The 26,210-nt window shown below is 45.6% G+C and overlaps 5 protein-coding genes across 26 annotated transcripts in view; 3 read left to right on the forward strand and 2 right to left on the reverse strand.

Annotated features, from left to right (window-relative positions):
- Positions 1-6,018, forward strand: part of invs (inversin) — a 48,416-nt gene extending 42,398 nt beyond the window's left edge. For 9 of the 11 annotated variants that reach the window (XM_058084454.1, XM_058084455.1, XM_058084457.1 and 6 more), the window contains one exon: positions 1-6,018. In XM_058084454.1, the coding sequence (XP_057940437.1) occupies positions 1-284 (284 nt within the window). In that variant the 3' untranslated portion in view covers positions 285-6,018. The other 2 variants (XM_058084459.1, XM_058084464.1) reach the window with 1 other exon arrangement.
- tex10 (testis expressed 10) lies at positions 1,222-12,327 on the reverse strand. Of its 2 annotated transcripts, XM_058084465.1 has the most exons (17): positions 12,263-12,327; positions 11,957-12,009; positions 11,522-11,725; positions 11,247-11,434; positions 10,123-10,449; positions 9,845-10,057; positions 9,198-9,450; positions 8,997-9,109; positions 8,047-8,294; positions 7,817-7,952; positions 7,560-7,729; positions 5,605-5,782; positions 4,117-4,336; positions 3,152-3,232; positions 2,893-3,077; positions 2,605-2,812; positions 1,223-1,506 (listed from the first exon to the last, which is right to left on the reverse strand). In XM_058084465.1, the coding sequence occupies exons 3-17, from the start codon at positions 11,702-11,704 to the stop codon at positions 1,390-1,392; spliced, it is 2,820 nt and encodes a 939-aa protein (XP_057940448.1). In that variant the 5' UTR covers positions 11,705-11,725; positions 11,957-12,009; positions 12,263-12,327; the 3' UTR covers positions 1,223-1,389. The 2 variants fall into 2 exon arrangements, with proteins under 2 accessions (XP_057940449.1, XP_057940448.1); XM_058084466.1 differs by lacking the exon at positions 11,957-12,009 and having other exon boundaries at positions 1,222-1,506; positions 12,263-12,310.
- On the forward strand, positions 9,199-19,771 carry si:ch211-197h24.6 (uncharacterized). 6 transcript variants are annotated; one of them, XM_058084490.1, is made up of 11 exons: positions 9,199-9,471; positions 10,108-12,632; positions 12,895-12,998; positions 14,145-14,178; positions 15,068-15,145; positions 15,224-15,363; positions 16,528-16,653; positions 16,757-16,802; positions 16,884-17,320; positions 17,395-17,502; positions 19,325-19,771. In XM_058084490.1, the coding sequence occupies exons 3-11, from the start codon at positions 12,909-12,911 to the stop codon at positions 19,508-19,510; spliced, it is 1,245 nt and encodes a 414-aa protein (XP_057940473.1). In that variant the 5' UTR covers positions 9,199-9,471; positions 10,108-12,632; positions 12,895-12,908; the 3' UTR covers positions 19,511-19,771. The 6 variants fall into 6 exon arrangements, with proteins under 6 accessions (XP_057940473.1, XP_057940474.1, XP_057940472.1 ...); XM_058084492.1 differs by lacking the exon at positions 9,199-9,471 and having other exon boundaries at positions 9,770-12,632; positions 19,325-19,421; positions 19,544-19,771; XM_058084491.1 differs by lacking the exon at positions 9,199-9,471 and having other exon boundaries at positions 9,757-12,632; positions 12,892-12,998.
- Positions 18,821-22,415, reverse strand: rbm12ba (RNA binding motif protein 12Ba). Its single transcript, XM_058084470.1, has one exon. The coding sequence runs from the start codon at positions 22,223-22,225 to the stop codon at positions 20,105-20,107; it is 2,121 nt and encodes a 706-aa protein (XP_057940453.1). The 5' UTR covers positions 22,226-22,415; the 3' UTR covers positions 18,821-20,104.
- The window catches only part of LOC131137017 (meckelin-like), an 11,782-nt gene continuing 5,349 nt past the window's right edge, over positions 19,778-26,210 (forward strand). Inside the window, exons 1-5 of one of the 6 annotated variants that reach the window (XM_058084479.1) lie at positions 19,778-19,921; positions 20,007-20,052; positions 20,150-22,917; positions 22,991-23,058; positions 23,283-23,462. In XM_058084479.1, the coding sequence (XP_057940462.1) occupies positions 23,436-23,462 (27 nt within the window). In that variant the 5' untranslated portion in view covers positions 19,778-19,921; positions 20,007-20,052; positions 20,150-22,917; positions 22,991-23,058; positions 23,283-23,435. Of the gene's footprint in view, positions 19,922-20,006; positions 20,053-20,147; positions 26,116-26,210 lie in introns of those variants that run through there. The other 5 variants (XM_058084478.1, XM_058084476.1, XM_058084482.1 and 2 more) reach the window with 5 other exon arrangements.

Consider the following 26,210-nt stretch of genomic DNA (forward strand, 5'->3'; position numbering starts at 1 on the left):
GAAACTCCATGGCCGTACGGGGGCCTTCACTTCGAGGGTCCCAGCTGCACTTGGACCTCCCGCTGCGTACTCAAAGCCAACGTAAGTCCATTCGCATGCACTCACTCGGCGCGGGCGCTTTTCAAGGAGGACTAAACATATGTGTGGCTTATCCAGTGAGCGGCTTGGACCGCGTGCACCTGACCGAAGCCGTGAATCACGCCAGGCGCTTCTCGTACAACCTGAGGCCGCATAGCGCCGGGCAGGGGGGCCGGGGCCAACCAGGACACAAAATCGACACGTAGTGCCGAGAGACGGATGTGTTTGAATGTTTTCTCAGCTGGCCGCAAGCAAAGCTTTTTTGTTGGGACGGAGCGCAACGCTTTCTAAAACGAAGCCGCGTGACATCAGAGGCGTGACCTCACAGGGCGGGGGGGTTAAGTCTGCAGAAAGGACGCGTGTAAAAAAGATAACCTTTTTATCCATTGTGAGACACGCACGTACACAACTCCGCCCACACCCCTCCCCGCTCTCTTGGTCGGCGCTGCGGCTCACACACACCGAGATAACCTTTACTCCTGTTGTGGCGAATGAGGCGCTCCATCAACAGCCGCTCATACGGATAGCCCACCTGCACGCACACACGCACGAATGCTAACGCACGAATCATAATGCATTCCTTCTCATGTTTCTTGTTAGAACACACTAAGTATTACAGTAAACCTCGGATATATCGGACTCGGATGTATCGGAAATTCGCTCACAACGGACAGATAAAAAAGAACCGATTTTTCTGTAATGCATTTCCAATAAAAATTCATTGCATATATCGGATTTTTTATAACGGATTTCGCCTATTTCGGACAAAATCTCCAGTCCCGTTCCAATGCCTTTCCATTAAATTTCCCTCGCATATATCGGATGGCCGCATCGTGGCGCTCCGATTCGCCGAATGGTGACAGGCCGCTATACGACGTCATTTGCAGCGTTTGCAGCGTTGCCTGCGCGTCCAGGTACATTGGAAACATAGTCAAGGAAGTGCCTTTTTATAACGGATAAAATCCCATTTACGCATATACCGGATATAAATCCGATATATGCGTAAAACGGACATTTTCCGGTATACGCATATATTTCGCTTATATCGGACAAAACCAGTGGGAACAATTGAATCCGATATATCCGAGGTTTACTGTACTTTTTATTACAATATGAAAATATTCATTGGGGAAAAAAAATGGACACAAAATTTGTATCATTGCTTTTATTTTCTGTTGTTTTCAACATTTAAAAAAAAAAAAAAAAGTGTTATTACCACAATAAAAAATACAAACATGGTTCCGCTGTCTCGTGTACAAAGCGCAGCCGCCCTTGAGGTCTGTAAAAGTGTGTGTGTGTGTGTGTGTGCGGTCAGTAGATGTCTTGAACGTTGCCGCGCTGAGCCGACGTGCCGTGGGCCACGGTGACGCTGTAACAGTAGAGCAGGTCGGTCAGCCATTGCTCCCTGGTCGCGCCGCGGGAGTACCTCTGTAACGCACACAAGACATGTCACACTTTAGCATCGAGGAGGCTAACGCCGTACGTGTCCACCCGAATATAAGACCAACCTCACTTAGCATCACATAGCCTAAAACCGTACGTACGTATCCACCCGAATATAAGACGAACCATACACATTTTTTTAGCATTGAATTAAGTGGGCTCCGGTTTCCTCCCACATTCCAAAAAAAAACATGCTAGGTTAATTAGCGACTCCAAATTGTCCATAGGTATGAATGTGAGTGTGAATGGTTGTTTGTCTATATGTGCCCTGTGATTGGCTGGCCACCAGTCCAGGGTGTACCCCGCCTCTCGCCCCAAGACAGCTGGGATAGGCTCCAGCACCCCCCGCAACCCTCGTGAGGATAAGCGGTAGAAAATGAATGAATGAATGAATGTCTTATTTATGATTACATCTACTATATTGGGTCATAGAAATGTCAAGGTGACTATAGGGGTGTTATTTCATGTCTGGAGGGCTCTGACAATGTGAAAAAAATATATCTAGAATATCGTGAACATGATTTGTGTGGGGAAAAAATAAGGTAACTTTACAAAAAAAATGTATTAATTAATTAGCCGAGTGGTTAGTGTGCAGGCCTCACAGTTAAGAGACCCGAGTTCAATTCCACTCTCGGCCATGTCTGTGTGGAGTTTGCATGTTCTCCCCGTGCATGTGTGGGTTTTCTCCGGGTACTCCGGTTTCCTCCCACATTCCAAAAACATGCTAGGTTAATTAGCGACTCCAAATTGTCCATAGGTATGAATGTGAGTGTGAATGGTTGTTTGTCTATATGTGCCATGTGAAACCATGTGATCAGTGACGGTATCCGCCAATGTCACCCACGGTTGATCAGAATCGGTAGCATGACGGAAACGGGGCTGCCAATTCGGCAAACGTTCGGCTCAATGACAAGCCCATTATTAGAGCCCTGTAGACATAAAATAACACCCCTATGGTTAAGTGGTTAAGTCATGATAGAGGGCCGTAATAATGTTAAAAGCGTATTTACGAGGCCACGAGTACTTTAATTTGTAAAGAAGAAATACTCTGATAAATATTCGGGACGGGCGTACGATAAGTACCGTGAGGTGTTGTATTATTTCTTGCAGTAGACCGGTGTTGGCCATCATCTGGTTGGTGAGCGGCGTGTGCTGCAGCAGCATGGTCAACACCCGTCCCAGCTGGGGCAGCTCATCTTCCGCCAAATCCCCCACACGTATCTGCAAAACCATCCTCAGGAGGCGGGGCACGGTGCTCAGCGCCGTCACGCACGCCGCCCAAACCGCCTCCCTGCAGGAAGAAGCCAAACAAAAAAAAGTGTCAACAACAAGCGCGCTTCCTTTTCGGCGTTTTAACAGACGATGGGGGACCTTTTGTGGGGGCTGTCGTCGGGCGCCTCCTGCTGCTCGGCGACCAGCTGAGTCAGCAGGCTGAGGCAGCACCGCGACAGGAAGCGCAGTACCAGTTCCATCGGGAGCAGGGACGGGTCCGTGAGTCTGGAAACGGCTCTTAGCAGACCGGCCGCCATGCTGTCGGGCACCACCCTCAGCTTAGTCTGCGACACACACACAGTTAGCCGACAACCCCCGAGACCTGAAACCCGTTTTTTTTTTTTTTTTTGGTACTCACCAGGTACTCGTGGACGCCATTTTGAATGATCTCAAAGCACTGAGTCTTGGAACCCAGCGTTTCCAGACGGTGACACACTTCCTGTACGCGGCGATAAAGTCGATATGAATAGAAACAAACACAACGGCTTTATTTGAAGTACGTGTTAACCGCAGCACCCCCGGTGACAGCGGCAGCACTCTTGCAGCCCCGGATCATGACGCAACCGCCGCCACACGATTTCCAATATAAAGTACCAGCGGTCCGATTAGGAAATATCGCAGATTCATCAATATATTACTTTTTTTTATCTGTGCCCCCCCCCCGTCTCCACGTCTTCCCGCACTCCCAGATAATTCCCAGAATTCCGTCGTCCGTTTTCATCATCACCTAATTAGATTTTCTCATTTCAACACGCGCACGCCAACGTTTGTCATGGCGCCGCACCTGTTGACATTCTCCCCGTCATTAGAAACAATCCCGCCTCATTAGTCCGACCGCCGTTGACACGGGTCCGTCCCTTAATGCCGCCCCCCATCGCGTCCCCCGTCCCTCCTCTTTACCGCCACTCGGCTGTGATTGACTCCGACAGGCAAATGAGAGAGGCAGGATCTGAGGCCATAATTGAGGAGCTGAATTAGTGATTACAAGCCCCCCCCCCACCCCACACATGCACACACACCACCCGCCCCGAGGCTTGGCTACGTTAAGTGTAATTTCAGTGCAGAAATGTCACGCTCTCATCACGCCACCGGCTCTCATTAGAGCTCCAACATATCCACCGTGGACGATAACCGCGCATCTCCAACCTGCGCCGCGCGATAAAAGCAGGGGACGCTCTCAGCGCTCTGAGCTCTTATGTGAAAATCACAATATCAACTTCTCGGTTTTACTCGCCCGTCTTCTCTCACTTGTGGCTGCGCTGATGTGCGTTGCCGAAACTTTCGAGCCGCGCTCCCGACATAGAGGAGGTACCCTGAACGCACCTCAGCCACGTCCCAGCGGTGCGTGAACTGCTCCAGCGGGGTGCGGTGAAGCTTCAGGGGCGACAGAGGCGAGGCGGGAACTCTGGCGTCACGGGACGCCTCCAGGCGGGAGAGCTGGTCGCACGAGAAGCCCGTCAGGGTGGAGAACAGGAAGCTGATGTAGTCCACATCCTGCAGAGACGCTTCCTGGCTCCCCAGTGACCAGCCACTCAGAGACGACCTGGGGAAAAAAAAAAAAGAAAAGTGCATTACTGTGTAGCTCAGGGATGTCCAAAGTCTGGCCTAAGCGGTAGAAAATGAATGAATAAATATATTTGCACGGCGGTCGAGTGGTTAGCGCGCAGACCTCACAGCTAGGAGACTAGGGTTCAATCCCACGCATGTTCTCCCCGTGCATGCGTGGGTTTACTCCGGGTTTTCCTCCCACATTCCAAAAAAAAACATGCTAGGTTAATTAGCGACTCCAAATTGTCCATAGGTATGAATGAGAGTGTGAATGGTTGTTTGTCTATATGTGCCCTGTGATTGGCTGGCCACCGGTCCAGGGTGTACCACGCCCGAAGACAGCTGGGGTAGGCTCCAGCACCCCCCCCCCGACCCTCGTGAGGATAAGCGGTACAAAATGACTGAATTGAAGAAACAACTCATGTCAAAACAAGTAGGTGGTGGTGGTTGATCTCCGTGTCACATGGTAACGTCCAGTGTTCATTTATCCGTTTTCATTCATCATTTATATATTTGAATATGCTTTCAAATAGTTTTTCTGCATGCCACACTATAAAAAGTTAACACTTTCTGGAACGGATGAATTGGATTTCCATTATTTCTTACGGGACAAATTGATTCGTTTTGCGGCCATTTTGGTTAAAGTCAGACCTCCCAGAACAAATGAATGATGCTAACCAAGGTTCCAGCGTCCTTACTTGCGTCAGGTCCGAATTCGAACAACTCGGAGGCAAACCGCTGTGTTCAACTTTGGAGGTTCCACCATTCCTCTATAATTGACAGGATTATGAGGAAACATTGATTTACTTATGAAACGGGGCCCGTGCCCCGAAGCGCATACGAGCGGCTGCGAGCAACAGCGGCCCCGGCGGCCCGCACACAAACACAGCGTTTGTGATGAGCAGAAAACTACTATCCGTCGCCGTGACGACACCGCATTCCAGCTTCCCAAAATGAGCTCTTTGTGTCGCCACGCTCTCGTCCCGTTGGACCGAGACGACCCCTAACGCGCTGACACAAGGAACAACTCAGGATGGAGCGGGCGGCTTTGCTTGGAGTCGGTGGGACAGGGCGCTAGTGCCCTCTCATGGTGGCAGCGTGGTACTTCACGGGCCGACGTACACGTCAGTATCAGTGTTATTTCTACTTCTGCGTTTAGTACATCTGGAAAATAGTCGTGATTTCAGTATTAGCGTTACCGCCATGTTTTGGCCCCGGTGGTGTACTCTGCGTGGCGTGCAAAAGCGATACAAAGAAGCTCACCTCAGGTGTAAAATGCCAATCAGCGAGCCGGCAAGACCGGCCGAGATTCGCCCGGCCGTGCAGCAGCCGCTCAGGTTGGCCAGAAGCGGGCAGGACATCTTGGGCAGGAAGTAGAGCAGCTGCACCAGTCGCTGCTGGGACTCTGCCGGCAAAAGAACCACAGCGCCTTCCTGTGGATCTTCGGGGAGATACAAGACAGATTTTTGTCATTTTGCACCGCACCCTCTTTTTGGTCAATTTAAAATTTGTGCTGTGGGAGCATTACCCCACAGACAGTTATTGGGTAATTACAGTGGAACCTTGGTTAGCGTCGTTCACTTATTCCAGAAGGTCAGACTCTAACCGAAACGGACGCTAACCACATCAAATTTTGCCATAAGAAATAATGTAAATTCAATTCATCGGTTCATCAACCACCAGCACCTTCCTGTTTTGACATGAGTTAATTCATTCATTTTCTACCGCTTATCCTCACGAGGGTCGCGGGGGTGCTGGAGCCTATCCCAGCTGTCTTCGGGCGAGAGAGGCGGGGTACACCCTGGACTGGTGGCCAGCCAATCACAGGGCACATATAGACAAACAACCATTCACACTCACATTCATACCTATGGACAATTTGGAGTGGCTAATTAACCTAGCATGTTTTTGGAATGTGGGAGGAAACCGGAGTACCTGGAGAAAACCCACGCATGCACGGGGAGAACGTGCAAACTCCACGGCCGAGGGTGGAATTGAACTCGGGTCTCCTAGCTGTGAGGTCTGTGCGCTAACCACTCGACCGCCGTGCAGCCCTTGACATGTTTTTTGAATTAAATACCAGCTTATTTTTGAATATGTTTTGATACCATTGATATGATTTCATCTGCACTAACGGTGACGTCTAGAAGATCCAAGAAGATTTGTACGTACCGCCTTGTAGACTGCGGGCACATGTGCAGCAAAAAAAAAATTTTTTTTGATGCCATGAAACACTTTGATAGCGTGCGTGTGTCGTTCTCTGACGCACATGCTGATGTCAGAAGACCTCGGACAAAAGGACTCTTGTGATGGTAGACTGCCAGAAGTTCCCCCTCGCCTCCTTCTCCTTCTGCTGCTTCCTCGTATCACAACAACCCGACTATGCCAACATACAGCAGATTGCTACCATGACAGAACCCCTAGTGTCCTTCACCACTGCTTTTGGGCTATTGCTTAACAATAGCAGAGCATCCCTGGCATATATAGAAGATCTTTGATTAGTGTTTTTGCCATCGTGATGTTATGGATGGCCACCATGTCACAACAAGGCTATGATATCAGTCATGTTTTGGATGGGAATCAATCGGATGATCCCCGAAGGTGTAAAAATGACCCCGACGGACTGATGACTTTCACCAACTGAACACAGAGAAGAACCGTCTGTACCTTCTGTAGCTAAAATGACCTTCAAGCGTGACGACGCATCTCATCTCATCTGATTATGTCTACAATATTTGGTAATGGGCTGCACGGTGGTCTAGTGGTTCGCGCGCAGACCTCACAGCTATGAGACCCGAGTTCAGTTCCACCCTCGGCCATCTCTGTGTGGAGTTTGCATGTTCTCCCCGTGCATACGTGGGTTTTCTTCCGGGTACTCCGGTTTCCTCCCACATTCCAAAAACATGCTAGGTTAATTAGCGACTCCAAATTGTCCATAGGTATGAATGTGAGTGTGAATGGTTGTTTGTCTATATGTGCCCTGTGATTGGCTGGCCACCAGTCCAGGGTGTACCCCGCCTCTCGCCTCGAAGACAGCTGGGATAGGCTCCAGCACCCCCCGCGACCCTCATGAGGATAAGCGGTAGAAAATGAATGAATGTCAGGATGACCACAGTGGTGTTGAGTCATTCCCATTCCCCATTCCCAATCATGCACATGTTAGAAACCCCCACTATACTACCCGATTAGGACATGTGAGCGTGAAGAGCATGTCGTACCGTAGAGCTTGCAGGCATGCGTCTGCAGACTGTTGAGCAGGTCTTTGTTGCCCCTGGAGGCCGCAGCCTGGATGGACTGGATAAGCAACGCGGAAAGACCGGGATTCCGGTGGCCCAGCTGGGACAACTGCACAGGAAGCGACGCCAGCCACTGGCCCAGCACCTTGCTCCTTCAAAGCAAGGCGAGTGTATTTATTTGTCACGGGTGGTCAGCGTTAAAGCTCCTCCCAGTAGATGTCGTGCTCCATTGTGCTCACCTGGCAACATGTGAATGTCCTTGCTCGTGGAGGTAGATCTTGCTGTAGAAGGACAGCAGGAGAGATCTGGTCTGCAGCGTCAGGTGCCTCTGTTGGTAGTATGCATACGCCGCCGCAAACAGGTCCTCGGTCACTGCTGAACCCAGATCAGCACACACACACGAAATGAGTTAACGCATTCCTGTCGTCTAAATTGGCAAATCCGCATCGGATTTCTGGCTTTGGCTCACTTTTGCTCTTTTGCGTGAGCACCATTTTCCACACGGTGCCGAGCAGCATGTGCAGCTGCCGGTAGCTCAGCTTCACGTCGCCGCCCAGAGTGTCTCGCACGAACGTCCTCAGAGGTGTCAGCCAGCCGCCGTCCGCCTCCCGGCCGCCACCCTGCCTCTGGCCCAGAGAGACCATGACCTGGCAGAGTGTGATGTTCAACGCCAGAGGGTCCACGCTCACATCGGGGGCCGACGCCGTATGGATACCCCTGCAGGTAGGACAGTCAAGGTGAGAGTTTTTACCATTTTTCCTGTGGCATCGAACATTTTGACCACCACTTAGAAAGTGTTATTCCTCAAACTAATGAATAATAACAAGTAACCGGTAAGAAAAAACTCTGGCGTGTAGTTTTATCCACATACACACAATGTTGTCATATTACTCAACTTTTTAGATCTTCCAGAATCTGCACCTATTCCATCTGGATTTCCTTTCATTTTGCGCTCCCTGCCGAAACGGTCATTTTTAATTTATTCCAGGGCATGCCCACTGCACTGTGATTGGTCACATGCCCAAAGTGCTTCCTAACTATGAAGCATATAAGGAAGTGGGCCCCTCTGTGACATCACAAAGGAACGGTTTTTACCACGCCTTTTGAAACCAAGCGTTTTCAGCCATCCAAATATCAATACAACATTCTAACTTTTTAGATCTTCCAGAATCTGCACCTATTCCAGCTGGATTTCCTTTGATTTTTGTGCTCCCTGCCGAAACGGTCATTTTTAATTTATTCCAGGGCATGCCCACTGCACTGTGATTGGTCACATGCCCAAAGTGCTTCCTAACAAGGAAGTCGGCCCCTCTGTGACATCACAAAGGAACGGTTTTTACCACGCCTTTTGAAACCAAGCGTTTTCAGCCATCCAAATATCAATACAACATTCCAACTACATTAAAAAAAACTTCTTACCTTTTGAGATTAACCTTCTTTTTCTGTTTGGGCGTGTCCTGAAGACCGTAGGGAAAGTTTTTCATGAAGTACTGCTTGAAATCCCCCAAGTATTCTTTCCGGAACCACGCATCCTAGACACACACAATAAGGAGAGGGGGGGGGGGATCAGACTGAATCCTGCTCATCAACACACGAGTCCCGGTGCTGCCCTGATCTCACCAGGGCGTCTTGATGCTCCTGCCGTGGTGCCAGTTTGCGGAGCAGCTGCAAAATCGTCAAGACCTGGAACATGACCGACATGGCGTCCGGCCTGAGCAGGTGACCCCCATCGGAGTTGCTGCTCGGCGAATCGCTGGCGTTGGCCTCCACCCACACTTCCAGCAGGAGCGGGACCAGCGTGGCTGCGAAGCTCCGCACAGCATCGGCCGAGTTCAAACCTTCGCACGCGTCTCCTCCGTGTTCAGACTCTGGTCTACACGGACGATAAAATACGGTACTCAGTCAGCATTTTTATTACAGTACTATGTGTACAGTTTGTATGTACAGTATATATTTACTACCCAATGATAGTCATTATTGTCTAAATACCTGGCAACAAGATAATTATGGGGCTACACGAGTGCTGCCACCACCGCAGGGGGAGCTGTGGTTTGTTGACGCTAACATTGAATTCTAATTCCACGAAAATGGGGCCCCATGTCAGTTTTCCAACATTGATAAGGACCCCAAACGCACCTCCAAGATGAAGGTGGTGGGAGACCACCCGAGTGAAAAGTACACCAGTGGAGATGCTAGCTGGTGTTGCCAGGTGTTCAGACAATGACGACTGTGTGCGTATCGGATCAACATTCCCGTAGGATTCGTACCGGAGTTTGAAAGTGGAATGCGGCGTCGGTTTACTCCCGGAATGCTCGTACACCTTAACTTCAATCTTGCTGTTCCCGAGTTCTCCCCAGATCAGATTCAGAGGCGTGATCCTGCTCTCGCCGCTCACGCCGAAAAGCCCCTCGGCCGGCACGGACGTGTCACAATCCTCCACCGGTCTTTCCTCCACGACCGCTTGGAGAAAACGTCCCAGCCTGAAACGCAAACAAGATCATCATCAAGCATTGAACGAGCGCTTTTTCAGATGCCGCCCACGTACCTGAGGAGCACGGAGAGGCGCCACTGCTGGCTGGTCACGGTTCTGCAGGGGTTGACCGAGAGGGCCCACGTGCGTCCCTTGGGATCCTGGTCCTTTTTAGCGCCCGTGCTGCTCTGCCTGTGAGAGATTAGCTCCAGGAAGTTGGTGAGGAGGACGGCGGGCCGTGCCGCGAGCAGGGCCGGGTAGTGCTCCAGCAGCACGTCCAGGACCTTCATGGCGTCTTCTTGGATGCCCAACTCAATGTGAGTCATGGCACAACACAGGTGGGCACTGAGGAGGGGGAAAAAGGGGGCCACTCGTTCCGCAGGCACAGACTGGGAAATATACCTGCAATTTAAGTCAGTGTTGTTTTAGGGAGATTGAGAGGTAAAAAGGACACCTGTTTTGCTAGCGATTCACACGCAAATATATATATAGGGCCAGATTTATTTGTGGTGGACCGCCACAAATAAATGTACTGCAAACCCCTGTAACACAAGTTATTATTGGATCTGAAGTTGTTACCAGATGAGGCACAATGGGCCTACTAGTAAGTGAGTGCAAAGTAAGAGCACAATTCGTCAATGGCGATTTAAATGTATTTGTGGTGGACCGCCACAAATAAATGTACTGGAAACCCCTGTAACACAAGTTATTATTTGATCTGAAGCCGTTACGTGATGAGGCACAATGGTGAGTGCAAAGCATGGCCAAATTCATCAGTGGCAATTTAAATGTATTTGTGGTGGACCGCCACAAATGAAACCCCTGTAACACAAGTTATTATTTGATCTGAAATTGTTACGGGATGAGGCACAATGGGCCTCCTAGTAAGTGAGTGCAAAGTAACAGCAAAATTCATCAGTGGCGATTTAAATGTATTTGTGGTGGACCGCCACAAATAAATGTACTGGAAACCCCTGTAACACAAGTTATTATTTGATCTGAAGCCGTTACGGGATGAGGCACAATGGTGAGTGCAAAGCATGGCCAAATTCATCAGTGGCGATTTAAATTTATTTGTGGTGGACCGCCACAAATAAATGTACTGGAAACCCCTGTAACACAAGTTATTAATTGAATAGAAGCAGTTACGGGAAGGCTAAAAAAAAATAGTAATTTACATGGTCAGTTGACTCACTAACCTGAGCACACGTGTGGCGGCCACACGAACGTTTCCATCCTTGTCAGTGAACACAGCAGCCACCTCTGAGAGCAAACGTGACAGATGCTGCTCTAACAGAGACGGGTTCACGGACAGCAGCTCTCTCAAACCCAGCAAGGCACTGTGTTTCACGTTGGCGTTGTAATGGTGAAGCTGGGACAACAGGTCCTGGTAAAGATAAAGCGCACAAAGCAGCGTTCCATAACAATTCCAGAGCGGTGTTTTATATCCTGAAGGCACAGACACTGGACTTACGTTGATGCCAAGCTGTCTGTGGGTGGTGGGACCACTGGTGTCCGTCCTCAGCTGCTCAGGTAGATGTATTCCCTTCGTTCGGAAGTTTGTATTGGTGGCGTTGTCAGCTCTGGGCTTCTTCTTTCCCACTTTTAACTTGACCTTTTGGAAGTCATCCTGTCTCTTCTTCTTCTTGGATTTCATTGCAACAATCTGATGCCAAACCTATTCATGAACATCAAGGTAAAGGTGGCATTTAAAGGCTGGTAGTGTGTCTTTGCAAAGCAATTGAGAATTTAATGAATCGATATGCACTACATATTGCCAATTATCAAAATCGGTTCGTGGAAGTTAGATCCATATATACAGTATATACATTGTACTGGACAGCTGTGTCTATTAGTAGCATTAGCAAGCTAACAGAACATCATCATCAGCGTGTTTGAGGGAACTTACGTCACTCTAAGGTCTCGGCTCCAAGATTTAAACTGTAGCACACTTTCAGTTGTCTGGATTTGAAGGAAAAAGGCACAATGTTAACTATGTGCCCCGATCGGTTCTGATTAAAGTGTGCATGTTTTCATAACCACCGCCTCTTTTTTCAAACCGGCGGCGGGGCTTACAGAATAAAACATTCGTGGCGGAAAATCTAATTTTGGTACGACGAGGCAATACGTGCAGTAACGTTTTAATGCACAAACAACGTGACAAGTGTACGATATCGCTGCTATATTTGAGTAAAAATATCAGCGTGTTCAATACCTTTCACAGTTCTCCTTCAGTCTACAACGGTGTGTCCGGGTGTACAACAGCAACACACTACATAGTCGCCGTCGTAAATGCCTGGGACTAATGATTTTTGTTTTTAATATTTACTTTTAAATTCCAACTTTCAGGGACAAATTGTGTTTGTGTTGTATTCATATATTTTTGGTATTGGTATATCGGTACCACAATTCAGTAAAAAGAAAAAAATAATCATACATTTTTAAGCAGGCACATCTCCGGGCTGTCCTTGTCTTTCTCGGGGGTATCTCCCATGGACACAATTTAGTCACCTCTCACAGCTTTCGTCTTTTGGATCGACTGCCAGAAGTCCAAGGATATTTTCATGCGTATTAACTGATCTCAGGTAAATTTCGAAACGCTTATATAGGCTGATAAATGATGTTTGGTTTGCAGTCTGTCTTACATAAAGCTTATTGGCGTAGTTATATTAGAAACATTAAACTGCCTTTCAAAATGGCGTGACTAGGCCCCAAACGAAACAAAACATCACTCGAACCGCCATCGCATATGAAATAATTTATTTATAACTTATTATATAATTTAACGAGTGTGCAACTCTTTCTTCTTAATGTGACTTTGTGTGAATCAATTGTTTAAACCAGCAGCAAAGAAAGAAGAAATGGAGTCTGGGGCATCGGTCTGTCACTTTAAGAACGGCAACCCAAACACAACGGCTCAATTTAAGCAGAAGAAGGGCAAAAACCCCAAGGTAAGTACAGAACGACCTTTTTTTTAATAATTTGTTTGTCACTAAAGAGGAAAATGAGTGTTTAACACCCACATTCTCTCCCAACAACTTCAAACAAAATGACCCAAAACGAAAAACACACGAATGCCGTAAAGCAAATGAAAACAGGAAAGTGCTGTAAATATAAAATGCAGTGGTACCTTTGTTAACGTCATGAATCTGTTCCCAAAGGTCCGACTCAAACTAAAACGGACTCTAACCAAAGCAAGTATTCCTATAGAGAATTATGTCAATCCAGTTCAGAAAAAACAAACAAACCTCAAATTAACAAAATAAACACACCGTATAGCCGCAACCACAATTTGCAAAAATGTTTAAAAATATATACAAATATTAACGTAACCAATACACCTGCACCTTGCCTTTTTAATATAGCAAATGGGTGGCTGTGCTATGTTTGATTCAGGTTGCTGCAAACTCCATATACTATAGGGGTGCGTTCACACTTGTCATTTTTTAGTCCGGTTAAAACGGGCTCGAGCCCGTTTGCTCCGCCAGTACCGTTCATTTGGTCAAGTCTGAACGCTGTTCAGGACTGTACTGCATTGGGACAGAGACTGCCTGAGAGGTGGGTCTTGGTCTGCCTGCCAGCGGACCGTCGTCCCGAGCGGGTAAGCGTGAACGCCGACCGCGATGTGACGTCAGCAGATGTGACCGTAACCATGGCGAGTGAGTGTTATTTAGTCTGCTGACAAAAGTGTGAACGCTAAAGTCACCAAGTATCATTTTAACTGTTTTGGTCTGGACCATTAGTACCAGACTTCAAGTGTGAACGCATCCTTAATGGACTGTAGATTATGGTAATATATATATTTTTTTCTCAACATGTCTTTATGATATGATTGAGGTCTCGACCTCAATGTTTTGACGTGACTCATTCACCGAGTGTCTGTGTAGCCTTTTGAACCCAATGCACCCAATTCTCACTTGGTGAGAATCGGTACACCCCGTATCCATGACAGGCCGTTGCCGATGCAGGGCAGTCATGTGATGTGGTGTGGTGTACATCGCGGAGACGTTTGGTCCACAGCTAGTAGGTGTCAAGGTGTCACTAATGCCTGTATGTGTCTTTCTCCTTTATGTGGACTTATTCCCTCCCACTGACAGGGAAAGCAGTTTCTGCAGCAGGCTGATGACATAGGTAAGTCTTCCATACATGGTACCGCTGCCTGTGCTGAGAAAACCGAAGCTTGAAGCTTGGGGCCTTGACGTCCCCTCTGCTTCGCATGACGGGAGCGGTGGCGGGTCCTCCGCCGCTCTGATGCTCTCAGAGATTGGGCTTGTGTGCCGTCATCCGGTGCTCTTGTTCAATGGAGACCAGTACATTTTGTTGTACCCAAATTTGCCACCATGTGGCAGACTTGTCAACCTGTATGCATTTTGCAGAGCAGGTTTGCTTTTTTTTTTTTACCTTGAATAGCAAAAATCCTTAGCATGGGGCAGTGGTGTGTCACATGCTGAAACAAAGGCAGAACCTTGACATTGAATTATTGGTGTAGCTCTGTGTGGGGGGTGCTCCATATTGACACCAACCAACTAGCTAAGATACTGAATGTGAACATTTCAAATTGTGCAATGGGTTTAATTTTCGGCCCGTCAGACGTAAATAAAAGTACCTTTCTGAGATCACACGCGTTCTGGTCAACCAAATGCACGTGTGTAATTTATATTTTAATTTTTCATGTTTATTATTTAATGATGTCTGATGTCAGCGACGCCCCGGAAAAAAAAAGGTGCGAACATGAACGGATTCTTTCCGTGTTGCCGTACGGAAAATGCAGACGAAGCAGCGTCGCACCGAGCTTGTGTTAGCCTACAACGGGAATTTCAATCTTATGGAATGCTACCGGTGGCCACGATGGATGCGGTGTGAGCCTCACAACAGAATGGAATTAATACACATGGAAGAAAACAAAATGACCTTAAACTGCCATATTTCCCGTGACATGAAGCACATTTTCTTCATTCCTTTTCATACTATTTTCTATTTTGATACTATTTTCGCACTAACCATTGTTATGTGATGCCAGTGTATGCCAAAGGAGCATCCTTCCAGACCGTGCCCTCTCTCGGAAAAGTGTTGAACAAGATCATAGAGCCTATGCTTGGTAAGCAAGTAATTCTTTTGCACATTCCTGGTACTTGGACTTTCGCTGCCAAAATACCAAAATACGACATGTTCGCAGGCCTCCAGTATGTGTGGGAGTACCGCAGCCCCAGTAAGACCGTCCCGCCGCACTACCTGTGCAAAATTTGCTCGGTGTCACGCTTGCTGCAAGACATGGTTGCTCACGTGAAAAGCTGGAGACACAACCTGCGATACTTGGTGAGTCGTTCGATGAGTTCAATTGAGTTGAATCAATGACAATAAGAACAATTTCACAGCAGTTTTTCCAGGTAGCCGGGTATAAGTTTGTTGATAAAGCAGGACTTTCACTTCTTAATCCTTTAGTCCATTCCTACAGTTCGCCCCTTCTTCTGAAAGACTTCCAGTTTGTTGGTGCAAAACCAATTTGTTAGGAGTTTTATTCTTGCAAATAGATAACACAACTTGACAGACCGGCAGTCACACTGTAAAAGAGGAAGTAGACAACTTCCTGTGGAAATGTGCAAGTTGCATACATCAGAATTTGCAGCTGAGCAAGGCACCTGCAGTACACACAAGGCATTCAGAAGATGCAGTCTTTCATTGCAGGTTTGAATCCTCGCACAATAATAATAATAATAATAATAATAATAATAATAATAAATTTTTATTTGTATAGAGCAGAGGTGGGCAAACTTTTGGACTCGTGGGCCGCATTGAGTTAACAAAACTGTCCGGGGGGCCAGAATATATATTTTTTATAACACACACACTATTTTACGCTTATAATTATAACAGTCCACCTTTAATTATTTGTCTAATTTTATTTATTTATTATATATTATAATGATTAATTATATATATATATATAAATTTTATTATTATATATATTATATTTAATATATTATATTTATTATGTATTTATTTGTATATGTATATATATTTATATATATATATATATGTATATATTTGTATTTGCTTATAATTCTAACAGTCCACCTTGAATTATTTGGCTAATTGTATTTATTATATATTATATTTAATCTACATATTATATATATATATATATATATATATATATATATATATATATATATATATATATATATATATAATTTATTATATATATTATAATTATATTATTAATTACATTATATATCAATTATATCATATTTTTATATATTTATTATTTATTTTATTTATTTACTTATTTGTATGATTTTATCTGTAAACGTGTCAGATTATTAGCTATATGTTATTAGCTATATCTTTTCTTTTTGTAGACTGTGTAGTGCTCGGGGGGGGGTTGGTACATACAATAATAAAATGCGCTACCTGACTCTGGTCTTTTAACAAAAAGTTGAAAATATGTTGTTAATAAAAATGTGATTTCCCGTTATGTAGAAAAAAGAATACCCCAATAAGGTCACGTCTGAGGAGGAGGAGTGCCTCAAAGATGCCACCCTGAAGAAGAAGGTTAAGGATATCACAGCCGAAGTGGAGAAGATGGATGGGAGAGGACAAATCAAGGTGAGTGACTGTGGCTGTGGATGCCTTTTTTTTTTTTTTTTTTTTTTTTTTTTTTAAGTTTATCCTGATCCCATTTCTCACGCTTGGACTCATGATCCTTTAGGTCGTCATGAAGGAGCCTTGTAACATACCTTCTTTCAAAGGATTACGTAAGTCAATCTCTCCATATCAAATATTTCATATTGGGATATTGGGTTCACTTTTTTTTTCTTTTTTTCGTCTGTCCTCAGCTACTGCTTTTCCTAAGGCCATCCCCCCGCCAGCACCAGCAATGGGGCTAAATGGGCCGCACCACACTTGTTTCCCAGGTCCAGTGTTCGACGACCAGTCGTTTCACGAGGAGTTTCCCCCAAACGAAGGTCCTTACGAACAATATCCTGCGGAATTTCAGACATCAGACTATCAAGGCTTTCCATCCGATCACCGGTTCCCAGACTCTGACATGGGTCCAGGATCCTACCCAGATCGGCCGGGAGATGACTTTAGAGCCAATAACGGACAAGGTCGCTACAACCCCGGCGAAATGTTTGACAACTACCAAAGCCCCACAATGGGGGGCAGTTTAATGGACTTGCACACGAAGAAGCCGTTCGACATGCCAAGACCCCCCATCGTGCCGCCAGCGCCAGCCACCGGCATCCATTCGAATGCGCTGCTCGATTACCTGGTAAGGCGGCTTTTCCTGCAGCACATCTGGGACCGCCGTGCCTCGTCCGTGACGTTACGTTTGTGCGCTTTCAGGACACCTTCCAGATCGAGAATGAGAAGGATGCACAGCTGGTGCTGAAGGTGACGCAGAAACTAACGGACCTGCTGATGGAGTTCAGACTGAAGAGCATATCATCTGCGGTGAGCGGCCGACGACCTTTTTGTTATGCAATTTATCCCTTTCACACCAATCTCACCTGCCAACATGTACGCCTTTTAAGTACACATTTTGACCCTTACAAGTTATAGAGTGCACTAGTACACCTGCTACTTTTTAAATTGGCATCCATCTTTTATGGGTATTTATTCTGCACAAGGGAAGGCGCTTGAAACAGTTGAGCGTCTGCCGAAAGTCCCCCCCCCCCCACTTTTATCAGGTGCAAGGACGCATCCCGGTCTAACAGAACCTGTTGACATGGAAACGCCATTGGAGAAACCTGTTTTGGAGCCACAACACGGCATATGTTGTTGTGCTAGGAAATCAATTAGCACATTAGCAGAAATACTATATTTGTTCTAATCAATTGACCTAATGCTAAATTATAAATATTTCCATCACAGCGATTGATTGGTTCCAGGCCCGACCGTGAAAAGTGACTTTCCGCCAAAGGAGCATAGAGAAAGCCTGTTATTGACATTCTAAAAAAAACTTTATTGGAGTCCTGTAAACATGGAATAACACCCTTTGTAGGAATACGGTATAGTAGACATTCCTGGTGCCAGTCCGTCTAAGTGACTTGGATCACAGGGAGAACTTCCTCATTGCACCCCCTTATAATGACAAGATTCCCTTCTCTATGGAAGCCCGTTTCCGCCACTGAAAAAAAAAATATCCCAATGACAAGTCGAAATAATGAGAGTCAAAATAAGGAGAAGTTGAAATGAGATAAAGTTAAAATTATGAGATAGAAAATCATGAGATAAAAATTCAAAATTACAAAATAAAAAGTCGAAATTTTGAGAGTCAAAATTGAGATGAGATAAAGTCATGAGATAAAAAGTCGAAATTTTGAGTCGAAATTATGAGATGAGATAGAAAGTCCTAATAATGAGATAAAAAGTCGAAATAATGACATAAGTCGAAATTTTGAATCGAAATTATGAGATGAGTCATAATGAGATAAAAAGTTGAAATAATGAAGTCGAAATTATGAGATAGAAAGTCATAATGAGATTAAAAAGTCAAAATTTTGAGTCGAAATTATGAGATGAGATAAAGTCATAATAATGAGAGGAAAAGTCAAAATAAGATAAAAAGTCAAACTTTTGAGATATTCAAAATCATGAGATGAGATAGAAAGTCATAATAATGAGATGAAAAGTGTAAATAATGATAGCTTTGTAGAAGAGTCACAGCAGTAGCATTTAAAATTTAGTAGTATTTAAAAATAGTAGTAGTAGTAATACTACTACTAAAATAGTAGTAGTATTTAAAATGAAGAGACCCCGGTAGACAGGCTGGAATAACACGAATGGGAAGGCCATTTATTGACTGTGTCGTACATATACAGCATAATAATACAGTAAGACAAATCTCGGAGCTCAGTTCCCAGGGTGTCGTTGCGATAAAACAGCCGTTGCCATGGGAGACGTCCGCCGTGATCCCAGATAGGAGAAACAAACAAAGGTGTCCTTGACGAAAAACAAATGGCGGGTCAGAGCGTCCCGCTGCAGCCGTGGTTGACTTGCAGGCTAGGACTTCATTGTTGCCGTGTTACGACAGCGTCCAACTTCCTGTTTCCGTATTTCGTTACCTTGTCGCTTTTGATAGCGGCTAGCCTCGTCCACCTTCCAGCGTCTCCGTGGGTGACGCAAGAGATTGTAATGGAGGTACTCGATACGAGGAATCCTTGCAAGTACATACAGACCCTGTACTGCACTCCAAGCATCCAAGCATCACAGAACTGTAGTTTTTTAGCCACATGTAGTATGAATGATTGACTTTGATCTCCATTCTCCACAGGGTCCTAGTATGAGCAGCTTGTCAATGAACTCGGGGTTCTCGTCAATGTCGTCCAGCTTGCCAAGAAACGACAGATTTTCACTTCCTTTAACCAAAGGTAAGGATCATCCTTTCGGCCATGACACCAATTCAAATGCAGAGGGAGTAAGAACTCGGCCATTTCTTTTTCTTCCTGTTTTAATTTAACTAAGTCTTTCAATGCTGTTACTGTGCATGCAGGTCCATCTCGTTATTCCGACGGTCCCCTCAGGTTCTAAACATGAAGATTCTTCCCGTGGTGAACATTCAGGAGTCGCTCTTTTTTTGTATATATTGCTTTTTTTTTATTTTTGGACTTTTAGTTTATTAAAACAAAACCTTTCTTCAGTCTTTGAATTTTAAAGAATTTTCAGTCACTTCATCTGATGGAAGGAACATGTTCATTGGAAATAAACAATTATATTCAAGCGTTGTCAAGTTCACTCTGATTGCTCAATAGAAAAAAAGGTGTCCTCAAGGGTTTGGAAGATCTGGAAAAATCCTACAATTGGTACTGAAGTGGAACCTGGTCCAAAAGGGGCCTGTTTCAGGCAAACTTAGGAAACTTACTAACCAAAGGTGAGATTTCGTGCATGGCCACACGCAAAGAATGTCGAACTAATGCACTAATCCAATTTCTGTTTTGCAATTATGCAATTTACAGTTTTCCTCCAAAGTCCTGACTACTTCCTGTGGGGCCATCATGGCAGGTTTGTGGGACGTAAAAATGCACCGCGGCCGTGCAGCAGCATTCACTGTTCATTAAAAGTGCTTTGTGTGCCGTCTTTCTTTTGTATTCGCATGCAGGTTTTCAGCCAGCAGGCACGTTTCCGGGTTCCTCGCCCTCTTCCCTCTTGAGTCGTCTTCTGATTCCGGGGGGTCCACCACGCCGTACTCTGGACTCAATTTGGCGTTTAGTGCCATCATCTGATTCATCTTCTCTCTGGTAACTGCTGACACATTAATAGCGTTGGAGGCCATGCAGAAGCCGTCGTATTTTAGCGCGCGTTCAAAGTCGTCCTTTTGGTTAAAAATGAGAAACGCCGTGTCCGTCCTGCTGAGGTTCTTGTCCAGCAAGTGTTGGATTTTGGAGTTTGCCATGTGAGGATATCCGAGCAGATCTCTTAATTCTGTCTTTGTTGTCCTAACAGATATATTGCACACCATGACGATGTACTCTTTAATTGCCGGGGGAGTCTTAATTCGGGGCTTTTTGGGGGCGTTGCATTTCAACGACGCCGGCAGCTTGTTCTCTGATTCAAAATGGCGCTTCCGTTTGTGGTTGGCTGCATCCGCGAGAGAGCCGTGTTTGAGTTTGGCTCGTCTCACTGCTGCATTTTCACATTCTTGTAACGCTTCGCTCCACATTAGCGCCGTGGCGGTGCGCACCTCCACGCAAACGGCCCCCATGGAGCGATGGTTGAACCCTAAAGCAGCCAAAGCATCGTCGACATCCCTAAACTTGACCAAGCACACGCGTCTGTTTTGCAACTTGACATTAGCCACCACTTCCTGCACCTTCAGCCCTTCAAAGAAAGTACAAATGTCCTTCTTCGTGGTGGAGGGTGGCGGTCCCGACAGCCTCACGTAACCTGGCGGTGGCGGCGCTGTCTGGTGCCTACGCTCTGGTGGTTTACCCATGTTAGGATCCTGCCAATCAAGTCCTGGCAAAATGTCCTGGTGCTCATTTCCATAGCGATGCTGCAGCTGTTCCAAAGCGGTGAAAACGCCGAGAAAAAACGCATCGTGTAAAGACTCTGAAGATGGATGCTGACTGCAAACGACAGGTGGATTGGTTCTGGGATGGTCTGGCTCGTCAGGAGACTTTGGACACCTGGGATCGTGGAGCTTGTTGCACACCTGCGGAGGAGACCCACCGGTGCGTGGATCTTCAGGAGCCTTTGGAAACCTGGGATCGTGGAACTTGTTGCACACCTGCGGAGGAGATCCACCGGCAACACAATGTGGAATGGTTCTACCAGTGCGTGGATCTTCAGGAGCCTTTGGAAACCTGGGATTGTGGAGCTTGTTGCACACCTGCGGAGGAGATCCACCAGCAACACAATGTGGAATGGTTCTACCAGTGCGTGGATCTTCAGGAGCCTTTGGACACCTGGGATTGTGGAGCTTGTTGCACACCTGCGGAGGAGATCCACCAGCAACACAATGTGGAATGGTTCTACCAGTGCGTGGATCTTCAGGAGCCTTTGGACACCGGGGATCATGTAGCTTGTTGCACACCTGTGGAGGAGATCCACCGGCAATGGTCCCACAAGTGTATGGATCGTTAAGACTCTTTGGACACCCACTCGGGACAAAACATGGAACAGATTTTGGACTTCCTGGTTTGGGAAATAAAGGTGGAGATATTCCGGGACTCTGTGGCTGTGGACAATCACCAGTAACAAAAGGTGGTGAGCTTAAGGAATCTTGAGACTTGTCCGAAGTCTGAAATCCACTAACAGAATATGAATTCGCGAGGGAAAGGGTTAAAACAGTCCTTGGATCAGAGAGTCCATCACACAAGTGCTGTGGATGAACGCTAGAGGGCGCCAGAGTCCCTTCAGGTGTCTTTGTAGGCTTTGAACTTGACTTACTGGCTGAATGATTCCTCCTCTTCAAAACGTACTTTAGCTTGTGTTCCAGTTCTGAAATATCACTCCGTCGTATTTCCACCTTGGAGCCTTTAAGAGGACGCCCAGTGTAGCGGGTGGCTCGTCCAGCCTCCTTCTCGGAGGCGAAGGCAATAAACGCCTCACGCTGGGTTCCTCCCAGGATGTAGACGCCACCGCTCGGGATGTGGAAGCGTTGAAAAAAGTGTCGGATGTCCTCCGCGCCCGCTTTTTTATCCAGTCCCTTTAATCTGACGACGCTGCTTCTCATTTTTGACACAGGCGGGTACTTTCTGAAAGACAGGCTGATAATGCCGCTCCTAACTACGAGCCGTTACCCGACGAGGTAGCCGAGCGCCGAGGCGACGCGCTCGCCTTCTGTCTGGTCCGGAAAGTACCCACAACAAGTACGTATCAAGCTATTTATACCCTCAGTTGCACTCGCTTTCCCTCGGGCGATGCAAGTGTTCCACACAACACAATAACGCCACTCAGTGGACGGGAGGACCAATTATAACAGTTTGCTTTTCCATCTTTAAAGATTTTTTTTAAAGAAGTCTTTATTTCTTTGACTCACTCTCCAGCCCGTACATAAGTTATTTTAAAAATACCGATATCCTGTGTACTTTAATTCTTCTACATGTTCGGTAGGTGGATTACTTCATCTTCAATTTAGTATCGGATTTATTTTGAGTGTTGGACCACATTAAGCTAAATTACTGCTTGGAAAATTAACTTTACAAGTCTTTCAAATTCATAGACCGGATCTATAGGACAAGATAAAATGTATATGTGGTATTAATTTACTTTAACTATCAGCAGACGACATTTCATTCAAATTTAATTGTTTATTTTTGTTTTGGGCCCGCAAATACGAGGACCGTATCAGAACGATTCTAAATGGGCGGACATTTCCGGAGGAACCAGGAAGAGAGGAGACAATAAAAGTTTCCCGCCTTAAGCGTGAGCTAGCAAGTTGAGACATGTAGATGTGTTAGCAGATAACAGTTAGCCCAACACAAACTGTTGTTTCCAGTTTCCAGCAAGAAAAGAGGAAGCCACATCAGGGGATGCTTCTGAAACAGTATTTTAATACACCTCATGGTAATTATCTTTGACTTTGTATCAACAAGGAACTTTTTATCATATAAAAAATATTGAATGGATAAATTTAGTTATATATTAGCATGCTAACGATACACTCCTTTGATAAAAATCAATATGGAGATTTTTTTAACCACTCATATTTCTGCTACATCCATAAATGATACATTTTCACATCTTCCCTAACCAGAAGCTGATACCATTGTTTGTTGAGAATTCTGTAGCAATGAAAATTTGGGGCAAAATTGTCCAGTGATCTACTGCTTCCATCAACGGCGACCAGTCCAGGGTGTACGCCGCCTCTCGCCCAAAGTCAGCCGGGATAGGCTCCAGCATACCCCTGCGACCCTGATGAGGATAAGCGGCATGGAAAACAGATGGATGAACAGAATTCACTGACGCAAGTAAACACACAATCTATGGTGATGAGATGCTTGCTGAGTTTTGTTCCACGCTAACTATATTATGATATATATTAGGGATGTCCGATATTGGCCTTTCTGACAAAAAACGATATGACATATACCATTTTCAATATCGGTTTTCATGATTGATATCACGCTGATATCAATACTGATATTTATCCGACATCCCTAGTACACACACTCTTGGCAGGAACTCCTATACTCCATAGCATGCAAATGAATGTCATTACAACAGAAAGGAGAAATTCTTGTCACTCCCTTGATGGCTCCCTCATATATGGGGGTTAGCCTACACACCCATTGTTTTGTCATGGTTTGTCGCACCCATGCTAGACATGCTAGACCTCTTTGAGAGGTCAATCATTTGGTGATTGATGTCCCCCTGTCCCGTGAAGGGAGTGCTTTGATCATATGATCAAATAATCACCTCCTCAGGTACCGTCCCCAACTGTCCCAGTTTACAGCCAGCCTCCTGCTGTGCCCGCTATCCTTGAAGGGACAGCAGGATGTGATCGGATACAAACGTTGAAGCTCTACAAAAGGCTTTAAAGTAACCCAACCCATATAAAACCTGTGAAATATACATTTGCTAGACAGTTGCTGGAGCCTGAATGAATAAGCAGACACACAAAGGGGGGGGCGCACTGACATGGATGTGTGTGTCCCGGTGTTTGTCAACAACACACCACCTCATCGTCGGCGAGTTCAACAACAGGAAAAGCAAGTTAGCATAGCTGAAGTGTCTACATCAGCGAGCAACGCAACACTGGCCTCTACTCAAGGGAGCAGAGGAAAATCAGCCTGCAAAGTCTTACTATTACTACTATGTATTATTACTTTTCAATCATACTGTTGTCGAGTGACCTGGAAAACACCTCCTTCCATGGGCCGGTGAGGAAGATGCTTACATTAACAGCATAACAATAGGCATAACATAGTCCAAACAACATAAAGAAGTTGTAATGATCAGGCAACAGAAAACAGTCTAACATGCTCAACATATCTATCGCTTTTAGACTAAGTAACCACATAACACACAAGTTAGTTGATACCTCATATTAAGATATGTGCATTAATAGGGAACAGCACGCACACACATACTTGCTCTACACCACAACAGGGACTCTTGCATTACTATCGCCACGCTGTGCACTTTCAATAATGTGTCAATCAGTATTGTGCTTGTGTTTATTAATGTGTCAATCAGTATTATGCAGTAACATGATTTTTGGAACAATATGTCCTATGGTCAAAGTTGATGTCTAAATATACCAGCAGGATGTCTCATGGCTGTATGAAAGAATAAGTATAAACATGTTATGAAACAATGTCATTAAAACTGCCGTTATGAGCTCCAATATCACACGGGGCCGCCTCTGCAACGCCTCGGCTGTTAATACCTGGGTGAGTCTCTCTCGCCCCTGACTAAGAGGCCTCTCCTCTACGCGAGTGGCCGTAACCCTTTGAACGGAGTAGTCAGGCAGGGAGGTGCGCCTGCTCCCTTAACACGAGGGGAGTTAGGGTCTTGCATCCCCTGGGTAACTAGGGATTAAACACTGTACACAAGTGACAAACTCATGTGCAAGGGTAAAATCCAGGGGGGGAAAAAGCGGAAACAGTATTGCTACAATATAATGCAACAATACAGCGGGGACTACATTGCAGAAGAAAGCGTTGTTCATTCACAAATCATGGTGATGACGTACAAAAATTCTCCCCTGGGGAGGAACCAGATCTGATGCGCCAAAGATGCATGTACTTATCTTGTCATGCTCGGCATTTCAACTTCAACAACCTCATGCTAGCTATGCTTGTTATGCTAATTGGGTGGCTGGGTGTCAATACGCTTAATACACTTAAGACTTCAATATGAACAATGCCTTGAAAATGCACTGTTTTGGTAGACAGCAGAATTCATGCTTCCCGGTACTGAAGCAGCAAAACAGACCCAGACCATCATACGACCTCCACCATATTTTACTGTTGCTATGATGTTCTTTTTTCTCAAATGCGGCCTTACTTTTACACCCGATGTAATGGGACACATACCTTCCAAAAAGTTATTTTGTCTCGTGAGTATTTTCCCAAAGGTCTTGGGGATCATCATTTTTCTTTCTTTGTGGGGTCTTTTATGACCTCTTGGATGAGTAGTCGTAATTTGGCTTGACCGGCCTCTCCTGGGAATGTTCACCATTGTTCCATGCTTTCAGTATTTGCAAATAATGGCTCTCATTTTGGTTTGCTAGGGTCCTAAAGTTTTACACATGGCTTTATAACATTTTCTAATCTAATTTCAGCTGAGATGAGGTTTAAAAGGGGTGAGAGTCACTTTTTCTACACAGGGCCGTGTAGGAAAACTCACCATAGTTTTGGTTGTGTACACTGCGATTAAAAGCTGCTTTTTGCTGAGATAGGTGATGTTACACTGGTTACTAATAAGGACCAAGCGCTAGGGCCTCCACAATAACACTAGCTGTTGACAGTCATTGTGTTTATGTATGTAAAGCATCACCTATATGATGTATTGTGACTTTATTACGCGTGCCTTTTGAATCCCATGATCCTTTTGCCTTTTGTGGGGGCGTTGGCATCTGTTGTTTACTATTGCAGACCTTGATTCATGATGGTTGACGTAAGTAAACACACATTTATTTTATCTATATAGAATTTTGTTTGAATATAATCATGGAAAATTTAATTAAAACTGCATCCCCCCAAAACGCCATT

The sequence above is a fragment of the Doryrhamphus excisus genome, chromosome 10 (assembly GCF_030265055.1).
Source record: "Doryrhamphus excisus isolate RoL2022-K1 chromosome 10, RoL_Dexc_1.0, whole genome shotgun sequence".
In the NCBI taxonomy this organism is placed as follows: Eukaryota; Metazoa; Chordata; class Actinopteri; order Syngnathiformes; family Syngnathidae; genus Doryrhamphus; species Doryrhamphus excisus.

What these genes read in the sequence shown, in the direction of transcription:
- tex10 (XM_058084466.1), bottom strand. Translation starts at nt 11,704, where the DNA reads ATGAAATCCAAGAAGAAGAAGAGACAGGATGACTTCCAAAAGGTCAAG. An exon ending in GCCGCCACACGTGTGCTCAG is followed by an intron (nt 10,450 to 11,246) that starts GTTAGTGAGTCA and finishes CTTAAATTGCAG; the next exon opens with GTATATTTCCCAGTCTGTGC. An exon ending in GCTCACGCAAAAGAGCAAAA is followed by an intron (nt 7,953 to 8,046) that starts GTGAGCCAAAGC and finishes ATCTGGGTTCAG; the next exon opens with CAGTGACCGAGGACCTGTTT.
- si:ch211-197h24.6 (XM_058084490.1), top strand. Translation starts at nt 12,909, where the DNA reads ATGGAGTCTGGGGCATCGGTCTGTCACTTTAAGAACGGCAACCCAAAC. An exon ending in GACACAACCTGCGATACTTG is followed by an intron (nt 15,364 to 16,527) that starts GTGAGTCGTTCG and finishes CCCGTTATGTAG; the next exon opens with AAAAAAGAATACCCCAATAA. An exon ending in ACCTTCTTTCAAAGGATTAC is followed by an intron (nt 16,803 to 16,883) that starts GTAAGTCAATCT and finishes GTCTGTCCTCAG; the next exon opens with CTACTGCTTTTCCTAAGGCC.
- rbm12ba (XM_058084470.1), bottom strand. Translation starts at nt 22,225, where the DNA reads ATGAGAAGCAGCGTCGTCAGATTAAAGGGACTGGATAAAAAAGCGGGC.